Here is a 24115-nt window from a genome sequence, read left to right on the forward strand (position 1 = left end):
GTTTTTGCAATGTACTCAGTTTTTAAAGTTGACAATGATGTTGTAGCTTGCTTCGTTGAACTCCAACTAACCACACTTGAACCTAGAGTAAATGAACTTGCCCAATCACTATTTGTGTACCCGCACAATATGAAATTATCAATTTTGGAGTACCAAATACCAAAGTCCAAAGTTCCAACAATGTAGCGTAAGACTCTTTTTGCTGCTCCATAGTGTACCTTTGAAGGTTAATGCATAAACCTAGTTATAACATCAATATGATATGCAATATTGGGTCTAATATGCGTCAAATATATTAAACCTCCAACTAAGCTTTTGAACCTCTTTGCATCCGTCAATTCTTCTTCACTTACATGTTTCGATTCTCATTGATATTCATTGGAATATCCACATGCTTGCAATTAAGCATGTCAAATTTATTGAGTAGGTCTCTAGTATATTTTCTTTGGAAATATTCCCTCTTCAGTTTGATGGAATTGAATAAGTACTGTAATAAACCATATGTAACGTCTCAAACTCATTCATCATTTTAAACTTAAACTCTTCCAGAAGAGAAGGAGAAGAACAAGTGTAAATGATACCATCAATATAAAGACAAACTATAATGAAATCATTACTATAACACCCCTCAAATAACTTAGGTGAATGTAGAATATAAAATGGTTGTCATGACTGTCTAAGGTCCTAAAATGGTCCAAAATGTGGTATTGAGGCAGTTTCTAGAGCTTTAGATGCATTGGAAGTCAAACGTCAAAGGACGACCAAGACGTTCGACGACTAAGTTACCTATTTGCCTCATATGTGGTTATATCTAAGTTAATAAGGTCATTATATGAGTTATTATAGCATTTATTGGCAGTGTGTCAAGTTTCGTGAAGTTTGGAAGTCAAACATCCTAGAACGTCAATGACGTCGAAAGATTTTCCTTGAAACGACCTTGTGTGTCTTGACATGTTTCGTCGAGTTTCACGTATTCGTTTTGGATGAAATTCATGTAAGAGGTCCTAAACTCGTGTACAAACATATTTGGATTGGAAACATCTAGGTGAAAGTCCCCATGGACCAACCAAGGGTCCTTGAGGAAGGACCCTTCTTAAGAGCCAAGGTTGTCTAGACCAGGCCCCAAACGACTGAGGCAAACATTGTTTAAAATAATTTTCCGTACTCATAATATTTTTGCTACTGCTTCTTTTCTAAAAATAATTTTCCGTATTAAATCTATTGTTGTTCTCAAAATAAATTTTTTGCCTAAATAAATAAATTTGTTGTCCTAAGTTATGTTTTGCATTAATAATTAAATTCTCTATTGTTTTAAATATATGTGTATGTAGATCATACTCGTTGCTACTTGAAATAAAAATAAAAAATCTTTTATGTCACTAATAATCGATCACTCTAATATTAGTTCAACACTAAAATGTACTTCATGTTATATTTTTTGCCTTCATAATTAATCTTTGCTTTGTTATTATCACTTTGTATGCTCACAATCTTAGCATGAGAACCTACCTTCACCATTATGTGTTGTTTGCAAGCATGTCTAATTGATTTTTAGAGGCCAAATTGAGACTTGTATTGCTAAAATGACCGTCTTGTTTGCCTTGTTTGTTTGACTTGGTGTCTAGGAGGGTCTGATATTCTATTTTCGTCTTAACTCATCCTTTAAGAGTCCAATGCCTCTTGGACATTAAGTTGGGACGATTAGGCACCTTTTAGGTACGTTATGCATGCTGTAGTTGGGTAGGGGTAGTTGACCCTACGGAGATGATGACATCGACTCAGGCTTGAAAGACAAACTTTGGTTTTGTCTGTCCCTATAAAGCAGCCTATTGATTCTTACTGATTCCAACAAACTTTGCAGAAATACGAAGTTATCAAAGTTTAATGAACCAGTGAGACCAGAAGAACATAAATTAATTCACAAATCTAAAATCTGTAACACATACCAGAATCTGGAAAAATAGAAAGAAGATCAAGCTCACCGAATGCACAATATCCCCTTAAGGAAATTATTCCCCTTTAGTATTCGAGATTTAATTTGGAATATGTCCTCCCAGGATAGAATGATCTAAATCACCAGTGTGTTGATACCCAAAACGTTGGTGTCAGCGACCCACTCAACGATGATAAATTACACTTAGAATAATAGATTTAGTAGTAGAAAAAGTCCAGAAAAATTCTATTTTTTAAAATGAGAGAAAATTCCTCAATTTATAGAAAACAAAGGGTAGTGCCAAAGGGTTGTTATTTTGTCACAAACCTTTAAAAAGGTCGTCATCTTTTATAAAAGTCAAAACTTTCCATAAAAGTCATAATTTTTCATAAAATTCGCAACTTTTCATAAAAGTCGCAACTTTTTCATAAAAGTTGCAATCTTTGATAAAAATCGCAATCTTTGATAAAAGTCGGAACTCTTCATTTTTCTTTCATACCTTTGAAACCCAACATAATTTACTAGCAAAATAAAGATAATTTCTTTTCACAATTCGATAAATATGATGCAATATCTTAATTAAAACCATCTTTTCACTAGTCCACTTGAAATGAGACTGATCATAAATTTACAGCTTTCTAAAACAATATCATCTTTATAGAACAACAATCCTTTTCACAAAATAATAAATTTTACCATACAGCACTAATACTTGAACATTATTTTTTGGTTTATATAAAACCTTAAGTATGTCAAAATCTGGGTTAACTAGTTTCCTCATACAGCAATAAGAAAATGCAAAGCATCTCGAGATTAATTTTATTTTTATTTTGGTTTCTGTTTGATATTCGCATTGAAACTCAATTATTTCAATTTGCACCGTGTAAGACTCCAGGAAAGCGCTCTCTACCATGTACTTTTGCATATTTAAACCTGAAACTTCTAATTTAGAAAGAAGCAATCTACAGCACCACATTTTTTTATGGTACTTTTTAATCTGATTTGATATTAAGTATAGTGAACGACTAGTCTTTTTTGATTTATTCATAGAAATGTATTGCTTATCATTAGGAGCTTGCCTTAAATTTTGTTCAAGATTAAACCCAAAGTGCGTCCCAAAAAAGCCTTTGACAATATTCTATACTATATCATATTGAACACTATTTTTCTTTGACCTACTAAGCTTTTACCAGCAACTATGTATTCACATGTACCAAATATATCATCAATCTTAATATTCAAATTAACTAACCCATTCATATCGACATTGAACATAAAATATAGCCAATTTCAACCCCCACCCACGCACCCATAAAAAAAAAGCCATACTACAAGTTTTTGATAAATAAATTCTAATATTGATGAGGATAACTAGTATAGTCATTTCGTGATTTTTTGGGGTAATGGTGGCTGATGGTGATTATAAATGATAGCTCTAAATAATTAAGATTAAGGTTTATAACAAATGAGGTGTTGTATACCATATGCACCTTAATTGTTCGATCAAAATTTCCTAAACTCGCATCAACATGATCTAATTAGTCTCGTCCCATTGTCATTCCTAATAGTGATTTGATCAAAATTTCTAAACTCGCATCGACCTAATTAATTTGAGTTTGAATTAAGTAGAATAGCAAGAGGTTGTTGCAACGTGCATCATTCTTAGGGGACGTGAAGTTGTAGGGATCCCTCAACTCTTTTTTCTTTTTAGTTATAACATAATTATAAAATCCAATGAGCTGTACTTAGTTATTTTAAGTTAGCACAAGATTTGTACTCAATTGGCAAATCTATTTAAATACACAAAATTTGTTATTTAAAACAAAAACAAAAAAAATGTGCCAAAACATAGATACATTCTTGAATGAAGAAAGTGCTGAATTTCCTAATAATGATTGACATTGATAAATTTAATAGTTTGATGAAGGATTATTTTAACTATCAGCAATATTTTGATGATATTTGTTTACACTTAAAATATCCCACTAATCACTAATTAACTCAATAAAAAAAATAGAATATATATGTTTTGCACCCCAAATATGATGCCACACATTTTTTCTCATTATTTTTTAAAAGTATTCAATCGTTTCGTTCCATTCACGTCTAAGTTTTGTTGACATTTTATATCATTAACTAATCAAGATCCTATAGCTGATTTTTTTCAATTATTATAATTCAGCTGGAATATGAAATTCATCACGTTTAATACTATAACAATGATTCTTTCAGATTACAGAGAGAAGAGAAAGGAAAAATATTTTAATTAATCATAATTAGAGCGTGTAAAATTCAATATATAAAGTCCTATAATTTCTTATGCACAAATAATATCTCCATTAATACTTTTGATCAAGCTCAGTGTTCCTTTTTTCTCCAGTACTAAATCAACCTAATTAAGTTGCTATGACAATAATATCTATTCCTAGTAGCACCACAATGTTTCCAATGCCTCAACAAGTATTCAGAAAAAATAAAGAGGTAATTACAACGTTACTAAAACAACTTATTAATGTCAAAAATATTCTTCGATATTATGGATCTTCGGTCCGATATATGTAGCTTAATATATTTTTGGTTGTCATTAGGTTGTTATGGCTGAGGAAATGGGTTGCGCTAGAATGCTCACCTTGAATCGGCCTGATAATTTAAATTATATATCAGCCAAAGTGGTATATATTTAATAATTTATACTATATACTATATATGTATGGTTATAAAATGGCTATTGCAATGTTCACCTTAATTTTAATTTTTTTTTTTATATATAATTAGGCATTAGCACTCGGGCAGAACTTTGAGAAATATGAGAATGATGATAATGCTGATTTTGTAATCATCAAGGTAAGGACTTATTAAGAAGTATTTTTTTTTATAACGCATAAACGTGTCCTTTTTACCTGGTATTGGCTGACATCTATATCTTGGAATGTGCACAAATAGACACACATACGACGTCATGTAATATGCAAATTATCATGTAGGATCGACGTGCATGGGTGTCTATTTGTTTAATTGTTGGAAGGCAATAATTGTCTATTATAAGGACAAGTTAAAAGACATTTATATGCATTATATCTTTTGGTTTTGCCAATTTAATTCTCATTAATTTGCACATATATAGGGGGCTGGCCGTACTTTTTCTGCTGGTGGAGACTTACATATGTTCTATGATGGACGAAACACATGTAACTATTTTTTTTCATTTGTTACTATATATATGTTAGAACAATACTATTGAAATTATTAATTAATTACTACATGTTCAATTCATTTAAACTAATGATTATATTAATTGTTTGAATTAGGGGATTCTGGCATTGAATGTATTTATAGAATGTATTGGCTTTGCTACCACATTCATACTTATAAGAAACCACATATTGCTCTTGTTCATGGAATGTCAGTGGGTGGGGGTGCATCCTTGATGACTCCAATGAAATTCTCTGTCGTCACTGAGAAAGCGGTCAGTACATATATCATATACTTATCTAATAAATGATGATCTGATTGTGCGAATTCAATCGATATTTAATTTCAAGTCGTCTAACCTTTTTGTTGATGTAACTTTACAGTTTAGTTCTACTCCTGAAATAAATATAGGGTTCCATCCAGACTGTGGCTTCTCATATATGCTTCCGCGTCTTCCAGGCCGACTAGGTAATTAAGCCTAGACTTGACTCCTACCTTGTATATTAATACCGAATAATAATATATATGTAAAAGAGAAAGTACCTCTCCAAAAATATGTTAATTAATTAATTACATGTATGTATGTAGGGGAATACGTGGGCTTAACAGGAGAAAAACTAAGGGGTAAAGAAATTGTTGCTGCTGGACTAGCCACTCATTTTGTTCCTTCACAGGTTAGTCCAAGCTTTTCCGTTTCTTCAGAAATTCACCATACACTACAATAAATACAGAAATATTTATATTTAGCGGTAATAATATAATATGAATATATTCATAACCAACACTTTATATGGCTCATGAATTATCGTAAATATTATATTGCCACTAAAAAGATTTACTGCCTTTAAATATCTCTTTTGCTTATATTTTTTTTCTTTCAAATGCCAGAAATTATTTCAGTTAGAGAAGCGTTTGATGAGCCTAAAAAATGGTGATGAGGGTACAATTAGATCAGTCATCAATGAATTTTCCTCAAATATTCACATTGATGAAAGAAGTATCTTGAACAAGTAATGTATCATATAATTAAATTGTTATTTTGAAATGAAATATTGAGAGTAACATTTTTATTTTTCCAATTTATGTGTAGGTTGTCCATAATCAATGAGTGTTTCTCCAAGAATTCTGTGGAGGAAATTATCGAGTCATTTGTAAGAATTCATTTTTCTAATTACATGATATTTATAAATTTTTGTACCACATTGCATACCAAGTGAAAAAATATTCAATTTTTTTAAAATGTATTTTCTGCACTAACTTTTTCAGGAAGCTGAGGGAAGCAGAAAAGGAAATGATTGGATTATGCCAGTACTTAAAAGACTAAAGAGAGCATCTCCAACATCATTAAAAATAACATTGAGATCGGTAATAAATCTTTGATTATGCTTATTGAACTAGAAAAATAACTTTATCAAGCGCTCAAAACTTTATAAGCATACAAAAAGAACCTTACCTTTATTCCTATGTTTTTTTAGATACGAGAAGGAAGGACACAAACTATATTTGAATGTTTGAGGAGAGAATTTAGAATTTCAATGAACATACAACGAGCCATAATATCTGGTGACTTTTATGAGGTAATTAATTCGTTTAAGTAAACTCAATCTTATCATGTACATCATATGTAGAAGCACACTTAATTTGCGATTACTAATTTAAAGTTCATGAAATATTTTTCACATATGAAGGGCATAAGGGCTCAGGTAATTGACAAGGATAAGTCTCCAAAGGTATGAACCTTTTTTTCTTAGTATATATGTAATACTTAGTATTTATCAATATTGAATCATGTGCTTTATTATTAAAATATTTCTCTTTCATTTTTATATAGTGGAACCCTTCAACTCTTGACAAAGTGCATGATGATCAACTTGACTTAATCTTCAAGCCATTTGAAGATCATGACTTGGAACTTCAAATTCCCGTTGATGAAGAAGAATTATACAGGTTTGAATATTGGAGTGATCATATATCAGTTGCATTTTATCCAACAATAGATTTTGCAATATATTATTATTATTATTATTATTATTATTATTATTATTATTATTATTATTATTATTATTATTATTATTAGTTAATAGTCATTAATCTTGCATATATTTGATCTAATAATTAACAGGTGGAGAGGAAAATATGAATAATTCCAGCTATTCTCATCTCAACCAAGTGAACGTTCAAAAGGCATTCCCATCAGTGTAGTCTCGTGAAAGTGTCTTTGTATAACTTGTTTTTTGTTATAAGTAACATACAACAAAGTATATAGTTATTTGTTCCAAAACATATATGCAAGTATACGTGATCTCCAAATAATATAATGATTTGCAGTCAGATATTAATCTCATGGCAACTTGATTTTATAGTTTATCAAATTCCAAAACAACATTCATGCAATTACCATAACTCCAAAACAAGGGTGATAGAACCGATAATTCTACTTCAAGAATTAGAGTTAATCGAAATAGATGTTTTGATGATAGGCAAGAAATGTAAAATAGTTAATGCAGCAAAGCAGCAGCCAAAGCGATACAAAATAAAGTAGCAAAATGTCGCAGCCACGTAGTCAAGAAATAGAGTTATTTGTCAAAGCCAAAAATAATATATTGAAGGTAAAAGTTGATACAAATAAGGAAACCTTAAATATATTATTAAGGAAGGAAGTTGTATATAATAAGGATTGTACTATAAAAGGTAATCCTTGTTTAACTATAATTTCCTTACCTTATCTGATAAGGATTCAAGGCAAAAGAACTATATAAGAAGAGGACAATCTCAGATGAAGAAGATCACGACTTCACATAGAGAGAAAAGTGAGATTTCTTCATCGAGTAGAAGTCTTCAAGATCGATAAGTTTGCTAAGTTTAAAAAGTTCTTAAGTGAGAAAGTTTTAAACGTGTAAGACTATCTTCTTGTTTCGTTCTTGATTGTAAGTTATGAGTTATTGTACAAGGAGTGGGTTTGGCTTCTTGTAGGGTTGAGTTTCTGTGAGGGTTGTAACAAAATGTGAGTTTGACCTTTTGAGAGTAAAAGTCGATTGTAGTCAATCGAGAGCGGTAGTAGTTGTAAGGCTTTTTGATTATTGAGTTGTAACCACAAAATCTTATAGTTGAATTACTAAAATGAGGTTTTTCCTTCCTTGAGTGAGGAAGATTTTTAATTTAATAAGTGTTTGTGTCTTTACTCAAAAGCAACTTACAAGAACCTGGTTCTTGTTCTAGGGGATAGGTTTCTTCAATTGGTATCAGAGCAGGTCTTTTCAATAAAAGATTCACACCTTGAAAAGACTCAATGGCAGCACCACCTACCCCACAAGAAGGAGCTTCACAAACACGACCACCACTGTTCAATGACAAATACTATGGATGGTGGAAAAATCATATGATGGACCATCTTATTGGCGAAAACCCTGATCTATGGGGAGTAATTCTAGATGGACCAACTATACCTATGAAAACTGCAACTGATGGAATCACAAAAATCCCAAAGGAAAGAAAAGAATGGAATGCTGAAGACAAGCTTGCAATCCAAAAAATGCCAAAGCCAAGAAAATTTTGATCTGTGGCATAAGACCAGACGAATACAATCGAATCTCGTCTTGTCAAGATGCCAAAGCCATATGGAAAACACTACAAAGCGCTCATGAAGGAACAATGCAAGTCAAGAAGTCCAAAATTGATAACTTGAACAGGCAATATGAGCCGTTCAGGATGGTAGAAGGGGAGACTATTCAAGATATGCACACCAGGTTCACTTCCATCATCAATGAGATGTACTCCTTGGGAGAGATAGTTCCTAATGGAAAGGCAGTAAGGAAACTCTTGAGTGTCCTTCCTAAAACTTGGGAAAGCAAAGTCGAGGCTATCACTAAAGCCCGCGACCTAGATTCACTGGCCATGGATGAGTTAATTGGTAATCTCATCACATACGAACTCAAGAAAAACCAAGAAAAGGAAATTGGAGGAAAAAGGAAGGAAAGGAACCTGGTTCTAAAGGCTACTACATCAGATGATTTTGAAGATGAAAATATTGCCCTCATAACCAAAAGGTTCACCAGAATGCCAAAGAGAGGGCAGGCCTTTCAAAAAAAAACTCCTCAAAAACCATCTGAAAACACTAAAGACCTGGTTTGTCATAAGTGTGGGAGCCCGGATCACTTCATCAAATTTTGTCCACTTTGGGCTTTAGAGCAGAAAAAGGCAAACTTTGAGAAGGGCAAAAACATCAAGAAACATAAGTTTGTCCCCTCAAACAAAAGAATGACAACTCAAGAGGCAGATATCTCAATGAAAAAGGCCTTTGCAGGAATGGGGAATTCATCTGATGAAGAGTCTGAGGGTGATGAGACAGAAAACAAGTCCTTTCTTGCACTAGAACAAGAAGATGACTATGACTTTCTTGCTCTTGTAGTAGTGGAAACCAAGGAAGAAAAGGAAATATGCGGATCACAAGAAACCATACTAGCACTCATGGCTGGATCAGATTCTGAAGAGGATGAAGAAGAAGAAGATATGAATGAAAAGGTTAGTCTTCATCACATACAAGACAATATACATAAAATGGGAGCTAGAATCTTTACTCTACACTCTAATTGATGCATATAAAACCATATAATCAAAAAGGGAATTGATAATGGAAGACTATGCATCACTAAGAGAAGAAAACAAGAATCTTGTCTATGCATGCACTGTGGGCTGGTAGGGCGTAAAAGTCATGATTGTCAAAGAAAACAAACTGCTCATAACAAAAACTTGAAATCTTTGAGAAAACCTCATCATGAGAAAACCAATGAGCAAAAACAAATTCCTACAGTCAAATCTCTTCCTACATGGTCCAGAAGAAATCTTATTCATCCATTCTCTAAGCATAAATCAAAGTGGATTTGGGTACCAAAATCTAATCCCCAAAATTAAACTTCAGGGATCAGTTACGAGGAAGCAACAACAATGGTACTTGGATAGTGCATGTTCCAGACACATGACTGGAGATAAAAGCAGCTTCCTCTCACTCAAGAACATCAAAGGAGGAAACGTTGCTTTTGGTAATGGAAAAAGTGATGAAATTCAGGGAATTGGAAAGGTTGGACCAATGGATACTCATGCAATTGAGAACATATACTATGTGAATGGCCTACAACATAATCTATTGAGCGTATCTCAAATATGCGATAAAGGAAACAATGTTCTCTTTACAGAAAAGGAATGCAGAGTAACAAACTCAGTGACTGGGAACCTGGTTCTACTAGGTAAGAGACACAAGAATGTGTACGAAGCCAAGATTGTTGACTCCAAGGAAGATACTTTTAAATGTCTAAGTGCAGTCTCTGATTGCTCCATGCTATGGCACAAAAGAATGGGACACATTAGCATGACAACTATAAATAAACTCATATCTAAAGACCTGGTTAGGGGACTGCCAACCAAAAGTTTCAGGGACAACCAAGTATGTGGAACCTGCATTCAAGGAAAATAGGTTAGATCATCCTTCAAACCAAAGTTGACAGTGAGTACTACCAAGCCACTAGAACTGCTTCACATGGATTTGTGTGGACCAATGCGTGTACAAAGCAGGGGTGGAAAAAGATATGTGTTTGTAATAGTTGATGACTACTCAAGATTCACTTGGACATTGTTTCTTGCAACAAAGGATGAGACATTCACTATGTTTGAAATCTTTGCAAAGCTGGTTCAGAAAAAATTCAACAAAGAAATAGTTGCATCAGATCTGATCATGGGCTGGAGTTTGAGAACTCACAATTCCTACAATTTTGTACTACAAATGGGATTGAGCATAACTTCTCAGCACCTAGAACACCACAACAAAACGGTGTAGTTGAGAGGAAAAATAGAACACTGGAAGATATTGCAAGAACAATGTTAATCTCAAGCAAACTTCCAAAATTCTATTGGGCTGAAGCAGTGAACACATGATGCTATCTAATAAACAGATGTATGATCAGATCAGTGTTAAACAAAACACCATATGAGCTGATAAAAGGAAAAAAACCAAATTTGGCACATCTTAGGGCCTTTTGGTGTGTATGCTTTATACACAACAATGACAAGGACAATTTGGGAAAATTTGATGCCAAGAGTGATGAAGGAATTTTTCTGGGCTACTCGTCACAAAGCAAAGCCTACAATGTACTGAATAAAAGAACAAACCGTGTAGAAGAAAGTGTTCATGTTGTCTTTAATGAAAATAGTAGTGAAGTTGAAGGAAATTCAGAGGATGAACAGAATGAGGAAACCTGCTCCAAGCCATCAGAACCAAAAATATGGGGAGAATAATCTACACCCTCGCATAAAACACATGAAATAGGAGATAAGTCTACTAATGAAACTGGTTTTTGTGCACCTCAAGAGCCAGTAAACATTCCAACTCACAGTTGGAAACATCAAAACTCTCACCCTTTGCAAAACATTCTTACTCCTCTTAACTCAGACATCTCTACAAGATCCAAATTACGGAGCATGTGTGCATTCTCTGCCTATGTGTCCCTAATTGAGCCAAAAAATATAAAGGAAGCACTACTAGACTCTGATTGGATTAGTGCCATTCAAGAAGAACTCAATCAGTTTGAAAGAAGTAGAGTATGGAACCTGATTCCAAAACCTCAAAATAGGACGGTAATAGGAACAAGGTGGGTGTTTAGAAACAAGCTCGATGAGCAAGGTCAAATAGTACGCAACAAAGCTAGGCTAGTTGTACAATGATACAACCAAGAAGAAGGTATAGACTATGATGAAACCTTTGCACCAGTAGCAAGAATTGAGGCAATCAGAATATTGGTCGCATATGCTGCTCACATGGAGTTTAAAATCTATTAAATGGATGTCAAAAGTGTCTTCTTAAACGGTTATCTGCAAGAAAAAGTGTATGTGAAACAACCCCCAGGTTTTGAGAATACCATGTATCCTGATCATGTATATAAACTGGACAAAGCACTCTATGGGCTAAAACAAGCACCTAGAGCATGGTATGATCGATTGTCCACTTTTCTTCTCACACATGGATACACAAGAGGAAAAATTGATAATACATTGTTCCTTCGAAAACAAGGTGAAGATCTGTTCATAGTCCAAGTATATGTAGATGATATCATATTTGGAGGAACCAATGACGCACTGGGGGTAGAATTTGCTCAGCTAATGAATAGTGAGTTTGAGATGAGTATGATGGGAGAGTTAAACTTCTTTTTGTGACTCCAAATTAAGCAAACTCAAGTTGGAACATCAATTCATCAACAAAAGTACATCAAGGAATTACTAAAGAAGTATGATATGAATGAAGCTAAGTCAAATGACACACCTATTGGGACAACAACAAAGCTTGATAAAGATGAACCAGGTTCACCAGTAAATGACACTAAATATAGAGGTATGATTGGATCACTCCTATACCTTACTGCCAGTAGACCTGATATAGTGTTCAGTGTTGGTCTATGTGCAGGGTTTCAGTCCTGTCCCAAGGAATCACATCTAAAAGCTGTCAAAAGAATCCTGAAATATTTAAAAGACACAATGAACCTGGTTCTGTGGTATCCAACTGGGGAATCTTTTGATTTAAGAGGATTTGTTGATGCAGATTATGCAGGACATATGGTTGATAGAAAAAGTACCTCTGGGATGGTACACTTTTTAGGACCATGTTTAATATCTTGGGCAACTAGAAAACAAAATTCAGTGGCTCTATCTACTGCTGAGGCTGAGTATGTTGCAGCTGCTTCATGTTGTGCCCAACTTCTTTGGATAAAATAGCAGCTTAAAGATTTTGGCATAGAAACAGGTTGTATTCCTATTCTATGTGATAATACAAGTGCTATGAACATGACCAAAAACCCAGTTCAACACAAACGCACCAAACACATAGATGTTAGACATCACTTTCTTCGTGATAATGTTGAAAAAGGAAACATAGTAATGAAGATCTGCAAAACTGAGGATCAAGTTGCTGATATTTTCACCAAGGCACTAGGAAGAGAATCATTTTAGAAAAATAGACTTGAGTTAGGGCTCATCTTTTTAGATTGAATTCTGTCCAACCAAGTTCTAAGGAGATATGAACCAGGTTCAGTCAAGTTGGTTCTACAACTTCTTTACACTTAGCTGTCAAAAATTAAAAAAAAATAAAAAAAAAGGGGGAAAATAATTTCATCTTCTCTCTCCTATGTCACGTCTCTGAAAAGTAGGTGCAACCGTCAAAGCACACGTCTCCTCAATGTCAATCCCCCATAATTACTCAAACCCCTCGAATACAACATCAAAACTGTTCCCAAATAAAGCACTCTCTCTAAACAAGCAACCAACTCTTTCTCATCTTCATTCTTCAGAAAAAGAAAAAAACAAAATCCTCTCCATCACCATGGTTAATCCACTCGTTGCTTACTCAGATGACGAAAATTCATCTAACAGTGCATCTTCTCAGGGGGAAGAGAACCCCGTCGTTGATATTGTGCTTAATCAAGGGGAAGAAAGCCAACTCCCAACCAAATAATCTATATCCTCACCCAAATCAGATCCGTCTACATCTCCACCACCAAAAGTTACATCTCTACCATCACCAGTTAAAGAAACACCTCCACCTCCAGTTGCAGAATCTCCACCACCACCCGTCATAGAATCACCACCACCACCAGCCCAAGAAACCCCATTACCACCAAATCCAGAAACTCCCATAACCACTGTCCCAAAAAATCCCTCTACTTCCCCATCTCACAAAACCACTCCTCAAAATCCACCACCATCTCCACATTCTCCAATCAATGATGACATTCTTCTGAGTACACTTCACCCTAAAAAACCAAGACGGCCAAGAAAGCACATTACAGTTAAACAGGTTCGTCCACACAGACCAGTGACTCGGAGTGCCAATGTGGTCAAATCAACTGATGATGCAACATCTAGTGTGAAGCGTCGTCTTCTGGGTAAGTCTCCTGTTCACTCATCTGTTTCTCCAATGAATCTTCATTCTGAAACTGATGATGTCTCTGAGGGTAAACATTCTGAAACTCCTCAGTCAAAATCAAAATCTGCAAAAAAAAATGTAGATAAATTTCTCAAAGTGGGAAAGAAAAAGTATTTTCAAACCAAGTCAGTGCTTAGGGGTAGAACGTTTCACCCTGATATACTATCAATGGATATAGTCAAGCAGATTTGTGAACTACTAAGGTCTCAGGGGTGGGAGGAGTTATTTCTTGAACCTAATCTGATTTATGAACAAGAAGTGGTAGATTTCTATACAAATTTTGTAATCTTGGAAGGAGATGTGGTATCGTCTAATGTGAAGGGAGTTGACATTGTATTTGATGCAACTAAACTTGGGGAAATCTTGCATATACCATCAGTGGGGATTAATATGTATCATTGGGGTTTTGATGAACATTCTAGCTTGTCAGCTAAGTTCTCTCAAGGTAGAGTCAATTCTAGGGCACAAACTGTTTTAAAGGGCATTATGAGATCATTGCATAAGCTTCTCTTTGAGATAGTACATAAGGTGATACTGCCTCGAGGTCACCAACGTCACATTGCCTCCATAAGAGACATGGGACTTATGAATGCTCTTGAGTGCAAAGAACGCATTGACTGGCCCACACTGATTATCAAACATCTTGCTAGAATTGTTGATCCTAAACTAGGTTCTCATCAATTAGCTTTTGGAAATCTGTTAACTAGAGTGTTTGATGCATTTGAAGTACCATTGGGAGAAGATAGGATTTTGACTCGTGCAGATATGTTCACTCAAACAATTCTTGCTGATTGTGGCATTCCCATGGAGTCGGAGCAGGTTGCATATGCTTCTCCACGTACATCTGGTCCTGTTGCTCTGTTACTCAGGGAACTCAAAGTGGCTGAAGAAAAATATGCCACCCTTGAGTTAGAAAACCAGAATTTACGTGCTGAACTTCATACTTCAAATGCTGAAATTCACAGGTTGAAAGATCAGTTGGTGCAGCAGCAACTTGCTAACAATGCAAGGGTTGACAGAGTTCTGGATATGCTTGCTTCTACTTCAACCAAGCCTAGTCAAACTTCAACTTGAAAAGCATCTTGTTTGAACCTGGTTCTTGTGAATGTTTAAGTCTGTGTTGTTACTCTTCTTTTTGTTGCCAACATTTTATTATGCTCAACTGGCTGAGCTTCAATTGTTGCTATGGATGTTATTTGGTTTTGTTTAGCTGCTATTGGACTCTTTTTGATTTGTAAAAAGGGGGAAGAAGGTTTGCATTGCATCACACAGATAGATTGGTCTTCATCAAAAAGGGGGAATTTGATAGAACCGATAATTCTATTTCAAGAATTAGAGTTAATCGAAATCGATGTTTTGATGATAGACAAGAAATGCAAAATAGTTAATGCAGCAAAGCAGCAGCCAAAGCGATACAAAATAAAGTAGCAAAATGTCGCAGCCACGTAGTCAAGAAATAGAGTTATTTGTCAAAGCCAAAAATAATAAATTGAAGGTATGAGTTGATACAAATAAGGAAACCTTAAATGTATTATTAAGGAAGGAAGTTGTATATAATAAGGATTGTACTATAAAAGGTAATCCTTGTTTAACTATAATTTCCTTACCTTATCTGATAAGGATTCAAGGCAAAAGAAACTCTATAAGAAGAGGACAATCTCAGATGAAGAAGATCACGACTTCATATAGAGAAAAAAGTGAAATTTATTCATCGAGTAGAAGTCTTCAAGATCGATAGGTTTGCTAAGTTTAAAAAGTTCTTGAGTGAGAAAGTTTTAAACGTGTAAGACTATCTTCTTGTTTCGTTCTTGATTGTAAGTTACGAGTTATTGTACAAGGACTGGGTTTGGCTTCTTGTAGGGTTGAGTTTCTGTAAGGGTTGTAACAAAAGGTGGGTTTCACCTTTTGAGAGTAGAAGTTGATTGTAGTCAATCGAGAGAAGTAGTAGTTGTAAGGATTTTTTATTATTGAGTTGTAATCACAAAATCTTATAATTGAATTAATAAAACGAGATTTTTCCTTCCTTGAGTGAGGAAGATTTTTAATTTAATAAGTGTTTGTGTCTTTACTTAAAAGCAACTTACAAGAACCTGGTTCTTGTACTAGGGGATAGGTTTCTTCAAAGGGTATTAGCCTCTCATATTCATAGCAACATTCAAAAGATAGTTATATGCTACAAAGGTCTAACAAATTATTTAAGTGGGTTTTTTAATTGATTTAAGTGGGTCTTTTTATTATGGATAGAATTAATTAAATAAATATTGAATATGTAGTTAAGATTGAGCCATGTGTGCACCGTTAATAGAAATGGTATATACACCGCAAAACGTGGACAGTAAGGACATCGATGTCCTAGAAATATAACAGAGAATATTATTGAGATACCATTTACGATAATTAAAAAATATAGAAGGTTAAAGTTGGATCCATAATTCTTTAAACAATGTCAAGTGTCATGATCCGAGTCTACAATCCAACCGATACACCGTATTTAAAATCACGAGTGATCCCCAAGCTAAACCTTGGCATATCATATGATATAAAAATTGAAGTGGATGTTGTAAACTGAAAGAACAAATAAAGTAAAGTACAAGAATAAGTCATTTACAATTGAATACTAATTAATGTGAAGTTTTTAATTTGAATAAAATGATTAGCCTGGTAAAGACTCCGGATTGCCTGAAAACTAACACAATTGAAGTGAATAAAATATAGTGACTCATAACTGAAGTCCTCTGAATGCGACGATGACTCGCCATAATGCTAAAGGTAGAGAAACTCAATTAGTGGAACGTCTTTCAAGTAAATCTAAATTAGGGTGCTAAAATTTACATTATAAAATGATATAGCGCAAAGTAGCATCAAGACAAAAAAAATGTATTGATATGTAAGGTAAAGAGTGAGATCAATAATTATACAAGAAATTGGAATAACTATAAATATGAACATTAGTTATACACAACCATAACTAAAGAACTGAGTCAAAACTGTGACATATGACATAAAATTTAGAGTAACAAAAATGTATATTTGAGACTATATTTCCAGAAATTATGTCAATAAGGATGCATATCTAAAAATCATGTTATCTTAATATCTTATAATGATAATATCAAGAAGACATAAAATAAATGAAGTAAATCTTTAATGTGAGAGCGTGCCCGATATACATTGTGTGAGCTCACGATGCACCAACTTACAATCCCAATGGGGGAGGGTTTCATATACCTTGTCAGTATATAGATTCTGTCTATCTAATGTAGATCCGCTAATCTGAGCCTCTCATGGCTAAATGGTCAAATGCCAAAGCGGTGAAACATAATTCTACGATGGCCCATAGTTTTGAAATTTTGAGCTATCTAATACCCTCGATGCTAAACACTACTCCAAAAACATACTATCTATGTAGTTCATAACATGTCTATTAACTTATCTAGTAGCTTATAATGAATCTTGCTCTAAGATATTTTTCTAAAACATATATGACTTTGCTACTATGCTCAAATCTGTGAGACGGACCTCAAATCTTTCTTTCTAAAATCATATGTTGAAATCCCTTTCTGAAACATATCTTTCGAATCATGAGAAGAAAATGTAGAACTTCTGGATTTTCAAAAAGAGCTTTCGTAATAATTTAAGGACTCTAAAATCATGCTTTAATATATAAGCTTCAAGAATCATGGAAAAAATCATGTCAAGAACTAATAAGAATGACAATGAAAAAAATCTTGCTCAACATAAAAATAAAATAAACATAACAGTCAAAATCTATAATCATGAATAAGTTCAAGAAATTATGCAATTGAATCATAAAAAAAGTGAATCTGAAAGTGGACTTATAAATCCTAACCATAAAATTGAATTCTTTAAAATTTAGGAAATTTATACATGAAGATGAAAGGAATTCTTCATTAGAGTCGTAAATACCTTAATCGATCTGATTACAAAAGTGTGATCTTGGAAGAAGGAGAGTGACAACTTTTCTTGAACCTTGGAGATGAGTTCTTGAGGAGCTTTCTTGAAAATCTAAGAATTTCATGAGTAGGAGATATTTATTTGTGTTAAGATGAAGAAATTACAAGGTTCTATGGTCAAATCTTCCATTGGATGATGGATGGTCCTTGAAGGAAGTTAATGTTTTGAAAACTTCTCTTTTTAGGGTAGATTATGAACTAGGGGAGTGAATACGTCTTTGAGTGTACTAAAATACCCAGAGGCGTGCAACTACGAAAAATGTAGAAGTTTTTGCCTCGGTGCGTGTGCTAGTGCTTAGAAAATGCCTTGTGCATGCGGCAAGAAAGTGTCTAGTAAAGTGGGCACAACTTTTTACCCCTAATCCTGGATAATTAATGCAAACTTAATGGCATTGGAAACAAAATCATATAGACCTTTAGTTTAATAGTCCACGAGTCACCAAATTCATGATATGCTAAGAGATGTGCTTGTTTGAAGTTGACCCTTGCATTAACTAATGTGAAAACTTAGGTAGTATAAAGGTTTTAAAGCTTGCTTGGTGTTATAGGTTCCTTATGACATAGGACATATATTACGCAGTTCAAACTTATATATTCACAATGAACTTTTCACATTCTAAGAGTAGAGTTGTGAGGTCTTAATTACATCAATCCAATCACACCAATTAATTAATAGACTCAACATACATTATTCTAGTCAAAAAAATAGTTTTATATATGGACTTTTAAGTAGGAAAGCTATTTTTCCTAATTAGTCTAGCAACGCGACTAGAGAAATTTAATAGTTTGATGCAAGACTAGTGTATAATCAATAGTATTTTGATGATATTTATTTACACTTAAAAACATTCTCAGTGCTTAACTAAAAAGAAATAGAATTTTTATATTTTGCAGACCAAATATGATGTGAGTTATTATCACAATTATATGTCACTCGCGGTTCGAGTTATTAATTTAATGAATGATGTGCAAAACAAAATATAAACTTATGAAAATTAAAATTTAATCTTTTACCTCATATAATTTTTCAGGGAAGAGTGTGCACCAGACCATTAAAGGTGGCTTGGTGTTAGACCCCTGATCTAAGTCACTCAATTAAATGGCATCATGGACAATGTATAAAGCATGTTAACAATGTCACTTGTATAATCCAAGGAAACAAACATGCAAGGCTAAGTGGGTTAAATCAGTGAACTATTTATGTTCTTAAATCAGCCCCTTACACTTGGCCATGAAGACCTTGAACACTGGTACCCCACATGAATAATACTTGGCTTGAATTTCTTAAAATGAGGAAAATGAACTTTCTAATGAAAATAAAAAAAACAAATTTTATAAGTGATATTCCATCTCTTGACCATCCCACTCCCCGCCCGATCCCTTTCCTATAGTGTTTTACTAGATAATACATAAATGTTCTTGGACAAATTATTTAAATAAACAGGTTTATTTATAAAACAAAAAAAATGTGTCACGCTATTCTTGAAAGAATAAAAACTGTTGATTTGGTAAATAGTAGATTAAATCCCTTTTATTGGAAATTAGCTGAGATTTCTGCAAACTTAAGGAGATTTGAATGGAAATTATTAATTGCCACAACATACCTTATTTTATTTAAACTTAGTGCAGCAACACAAGTTACTAGTGAATATTTAATAGTTTGATGAAGGACTATTTAAATTATCAGCAATATTTTGACGATATTTTTTACGTTATTCGTCTTTCGAATTTTATAATTTTATAGTGGCTTGTACACGTAACAATCAGGTTTTGGGGTATTTTTAGAGTGAATAAGTTGTTTTTGTCTGTCTTTTTGCTGCTTTATATTTTTGATTTTCTTTCGTTTTCGTTGGTTGAGGCTGACTCATCTTGGTGAGAAACAGAAGAGAAATTAATGTCCATTTTTTTTTTATCATAACGGGTCCATAACAAGGCAATTCACAAAGCATTATAATCAACGTGTTTCCTTTTTTGGTAATCCTATTTTCATTCATTAAGATTAATTAAGTGGGATAATTGAACTCATCACCTCATTTTCATTACTCCCCAACACTAGTAATGAATGGGATTACAAAATTCTATAAGTTTTATAAGGTTTAGAAGAACACTTGCCTCAAGTTCAATCAAAAGTCAATTCAAGACTTGAGCCTTTTCTTTCCGAACAATTTTCAGAGCAAGACAATCTAATCCAATCACGTAATTATATAAGGTTCCAGAATTAACAACACGTAATTATATGAGGTTTGAACTCAAAATCTTAACTAGAAAGTATTGCTTAGGTCATTTGAAACTCGTTGTCGCAAACAATTTTGAAAATGTAGGAAAAATTCACATTTACCATTTTTGTTTTGAAACTCAAGTTCGTGAAAAACCTTGTCATTTGTCAATCAAAATCCTAAGTTTTGTAGTTAAATTTCATAAGTATTCAAAGGGAATTGAAATTTTAGGGTCACAGAAGCTTACCAAAATGATTTAGCACAAAAGATCTTTTCAAACTCGCCTCCGAGGGTTTTACAAAGCTCAAAATGGAGAAAAATGGATAAAATCCCAAGGGTGTCAGGCAAAGGGGGTCTCGGATGTAGCAAAAGTGACCTATGGTTTGCAAAAGCAAACCCCAAAAAATTTCGGCCTGCACTTTACGAATTAACCTTCATTGCCGCGAAGGTCACGATCACGAAAAGGCCAGACACTATCACAAATGTCTGGGATCTCACCTCCCTCACTTTTGTGATTAGTATCTCGCAATTACGAGGTTCACGAAACTAAACACCCTATCGCGATCGCGAAGTGTAACAAACTCATACCTCAACCCAATTCAGTCAACCAAAAAATCATTGAATGAACCATTGGGATTCGTTCGAATATGCACTTTGACTAATCTCAAAGTTTCAAACTCAATGGATCCATCAAAATACAAATTTGAGGAAGGTCTTCTTGACCCAACATCCGTGAAAGTCACAAGAAACTAATATGACGTCTAAAAAACCTAAAACAAGCTCAAGACTTCTGAAAATTCAACCAAGACCTCTTTTGAGCCTAAAATAATCCCCAAATTCAATGAAGCACTTGAAAGTTTGATTCGAGCATTCGGATCTCAAATGTTAACCAAAGTCAACCCAATGCTAAAACTCCATAATTTTCTAACTTGGGACCAGAAATCCAAAAAAAAAAACTCAAAATTTGAAACTTACAACTCTCTTAAACCAATTCTCACATCTAAACTTTTTAACTTAAAACTTGAAACTAATTTCAAAACTCACTCATAACGACTTGGGATCAATATTTTGTAATTTTGTAAAAAAATTCAACGTAATTTTGTAAAAAATTTCAAAAATGACCGACAACACGACAATAGATACCAAAAAAAATCTATTTCTAATTTCATACAAAAATATTCAAGCAATTATCATAACCCAAACAAGGGTATTAGTCTCTGATGTTCATAGCAACCTTCAAAAGATTTATTATGAGAAAAAAATAAAAAAAAAATAAAGCAAGTCTTTTATTTGAGTGGGTATTTTAGTTAATTCGGGTGAGTCTTTTAATTATGGATATAAACTAAATAAATATAGGATAGGTCACAGGTGTTTAATATTGTCATATGTATTCCATCGTTAGTAGAAAGGATACATATATCCAAAAACTTGGATGGTAAGGACATTAGAATCCTAAAAATATAACGAAGAGTATTTAAATATCATTTACGATAATACTAAAATATAATTATCCTTTTTTCATTCACTTTATTGCACTAAAGTCACTTTATTACTTTTTAAAATGAAGATATCATTCAATTTATTTCACTAAGCAATTTTTGTAACCAAAAGTCCTGCAACTTTACCTAAGTATCACATAAAGCCATTAGGACGAAATAAAAGAGATACACTCAACTTATTATGAAAATCACTAAACAATTTTTTTAAACCAAAAGTCACACAACTTTACCTTCATATTGTTGGAAAAGAAGTACAGAGAAATATGGAAATAAAAATAAAGGAGAAACAAAATTGCGACTGCGTTTTAGTTTTAGATTAATCGGAAGTACTCAAATTACAAAATATGCCCACGTGATATATAGGCTAAGAGATAAATAATTAATCCAAAAATATAGATCATGTAACCCACTATGACACTTAAATAACAATACTAATAAAACTAGAGAAATATAGGAAACTACTTAACAAAGACCCAAAGACTAGTTCTACTTAATTACTCATGTCCCTATTTAGTCAATCTTTTTGAATCACTTTTTAACATTCCCTCTTGATTCAAAACTACAAACACCAAAAAATCCTCTGAAGTAACAGAATTTCTCCTCCGATGAAGCCTTTGTCAATACATCAGCCAACTTCTCTTGTGTGCTGCAATATTCCAATAATATTTCCTCCTTTGCTACCATGTCACAGATGAAATGATAACGCATATCAATATGCTTTGTCCTACTGTGAAATGTTGAGTTATTTGTCATGGAGATAGTTGTTTTATTGTCACAAAATATCTCTGTTGCTCCTCTTTGCTCCTGTTGAAGATCAGCTAACACTCTGCTTAGCCAGACGGCTTGACAATCTGCTGAAGTTGTTGCAATGTACTCAGTTTTTGAAGTTGACAATGATGTTGTAGCTTACTTCGTTGAACTCCAATTAACCACACTTGAACCTAGAGTAAAAACATTCGCCGAAAAAGTACGTCTATCGTCCAATGAACTTGCCCAAGCACTATTTGTGTACCCGCACAATCTGAAATTATCAATTTTGGAGTACCAAATACAAAAGTCCAAAGTTCCAACCATGTAGCGCAAGACTCTTTTTGCTGCTCCATAGTGTACCTTTGAAGGTTAATGCATAAACCTAGTTATAACACCAATATGATATGCAATATCGGGTCTAATATGCGTCAAATATATTAAACCTCCAACTAAGCTTTTGAACCTCTTTGCATCCGTCAATTCTTCTTCACTTACATGTTTATTCATTGGAGTATCCACATGCTTGCAATTAAGCATGTCAAATTTATTGAGTAGGTCTCTAGTATATTTTCTTTGTGAAAGAAATATTCCCTCTTCAGTTTGATGGAATTGAATAATTAATGTAATAAACCATATCTAACGTCTCAAACTCATTCATCATTTGAAACTTAAACTCTTCCAGAAGAGAACGAGAAGAACTAGTATAAATGATATCATCAACATAAAGGCAAACTATAATGAAATCATTACTATAACACCCCTCAAATAACTTAGGTGAATCTAGAATATAAAATGGTTGTCATGACTGTCTAAGGTCCTAAAATGGTCCAAAATGTGGTACTGAGGCAATTTCTAGAGCTTTAGATGCATTGGAAGTCAAACGTCAAAGGACGACCAAGACGTTCGACGACTAAGTCACCTATGTGCCTCATATGTGGTTATATGCTTATATGTGTGTTGCTTAAGTTAATAAAGTCATTATATGAGTTATTATAGCATTTATAGGCAGTGTGTCAAGTTTCGTGAAGTTTGAAAGTCAAACTTCCAAGAACGTCCATGACGTCGAAAGATTTGCCTTGAAACGACCTTGTGTGTCTTGACATGTTTCGTCGAGTTTCACGTATTCGTTTTGGATGAAATTCATGTAAGAGGTCCTAAACTCGTATACAAACATATTTGGATTAGAAACGTCCAGGTGAAAGTCCCCATGGACCAACCAAGGGTCCTTGAGGAAGGACCCTTCTCAAGAGCCAAGGCTGTCTAGACCAGACCCCAAACGACTGAGGCAAACATTGTTTAAAATAATTTTCCGTACTCATAATATTTTTGCTACTGCTTCTTTTCTAAAAATAATTTTCCGTATTAAATCTATTGTTGTTCTCAAAATAAATTTTTTGCCTAAATAAATAAAATTTGTTGTCCTAAGTTATGTTTTGCATTAATAATTAAATTCTCTATTGTTTTAAATATATGTGTATGTAGATCATACTCGTTGCTACTTGAAAATAAAAATAAAAAATCTTTTATGTCACTAATAATCGATCACTCTAATATTAGTTCAACACTAAAATGTACTTCATGTATAA

The 24115-nt window shown here is 33.6% G+C and overlaps 3 protein-coding genes across 3 annotated transcripts in view; all 3 read left to right on the forward strand.

Annotated features, from left to right (window-relative positions):
* Window positions 1-24115, forward strand: part of LOC138337236 (uncharacterized) — a 46666-nt gene that overhangs the window by 16146 nt on the left and 6405 nt on the right. The gene's annotated exons all lie outside the window — the stretch shown is intronic.
* On the forward strand, window positions 4528-7456 carry LOC138337537 (3-hydroxyisobutyryl-CoA hydrolase-like protein 5). Its single transcript, XM_069287453.1, has 13 exons — window positions 4528-4605; window positions 4709-4777; window positions 5058-5121; window positions 5242-5399; window positions 5509-5593; window positions 5714-5799; window positions 6014-6135; window positions 6216-6276; window positions 6392-6490; window positions 6601-6702; window positions 6814-6855; window positions 6957-7072; window positions 7248-7456. The coding sequence occupies exons 1-13, from the start codon at window positions 4528-4530 to the stop codon at window positions 7267-7269; spliced, it is 1104 nt and encodes a 367-aa protein (XP_069143554.1). The 3' UTR covers window positions 7270-7456.
* LOC138337538 (uncharacterized) lies at window positions 8777-11413 on the forward strand. Its single transcript, XM_069287454.1, has 4 exons — window positions 8777-9646; window positions 10044-10368; window positions 10815-10998; window positions 11071-11413. Exons 1-4 carry the CDS (start codon window positions 8777-8779, stop codon window positions 11411-11413), a joined length of 1722 nt encoding a protein of 573 aa, XP_069143555.1.

Source organism: Solanum lycopersicum, chromosome 7 (assembly GCF_036512215.1).
Source record: "Solanum lycopersicum chromosome 7, SLM_r2.1".
In the NCBI taxonomy this organism is placed as follows: Eukaryota; Viridiplantae; Streptophyta; class Magnoliopsida; order Solanales; family Solanaceae; genus Solanum; species Solanum lycopersicum.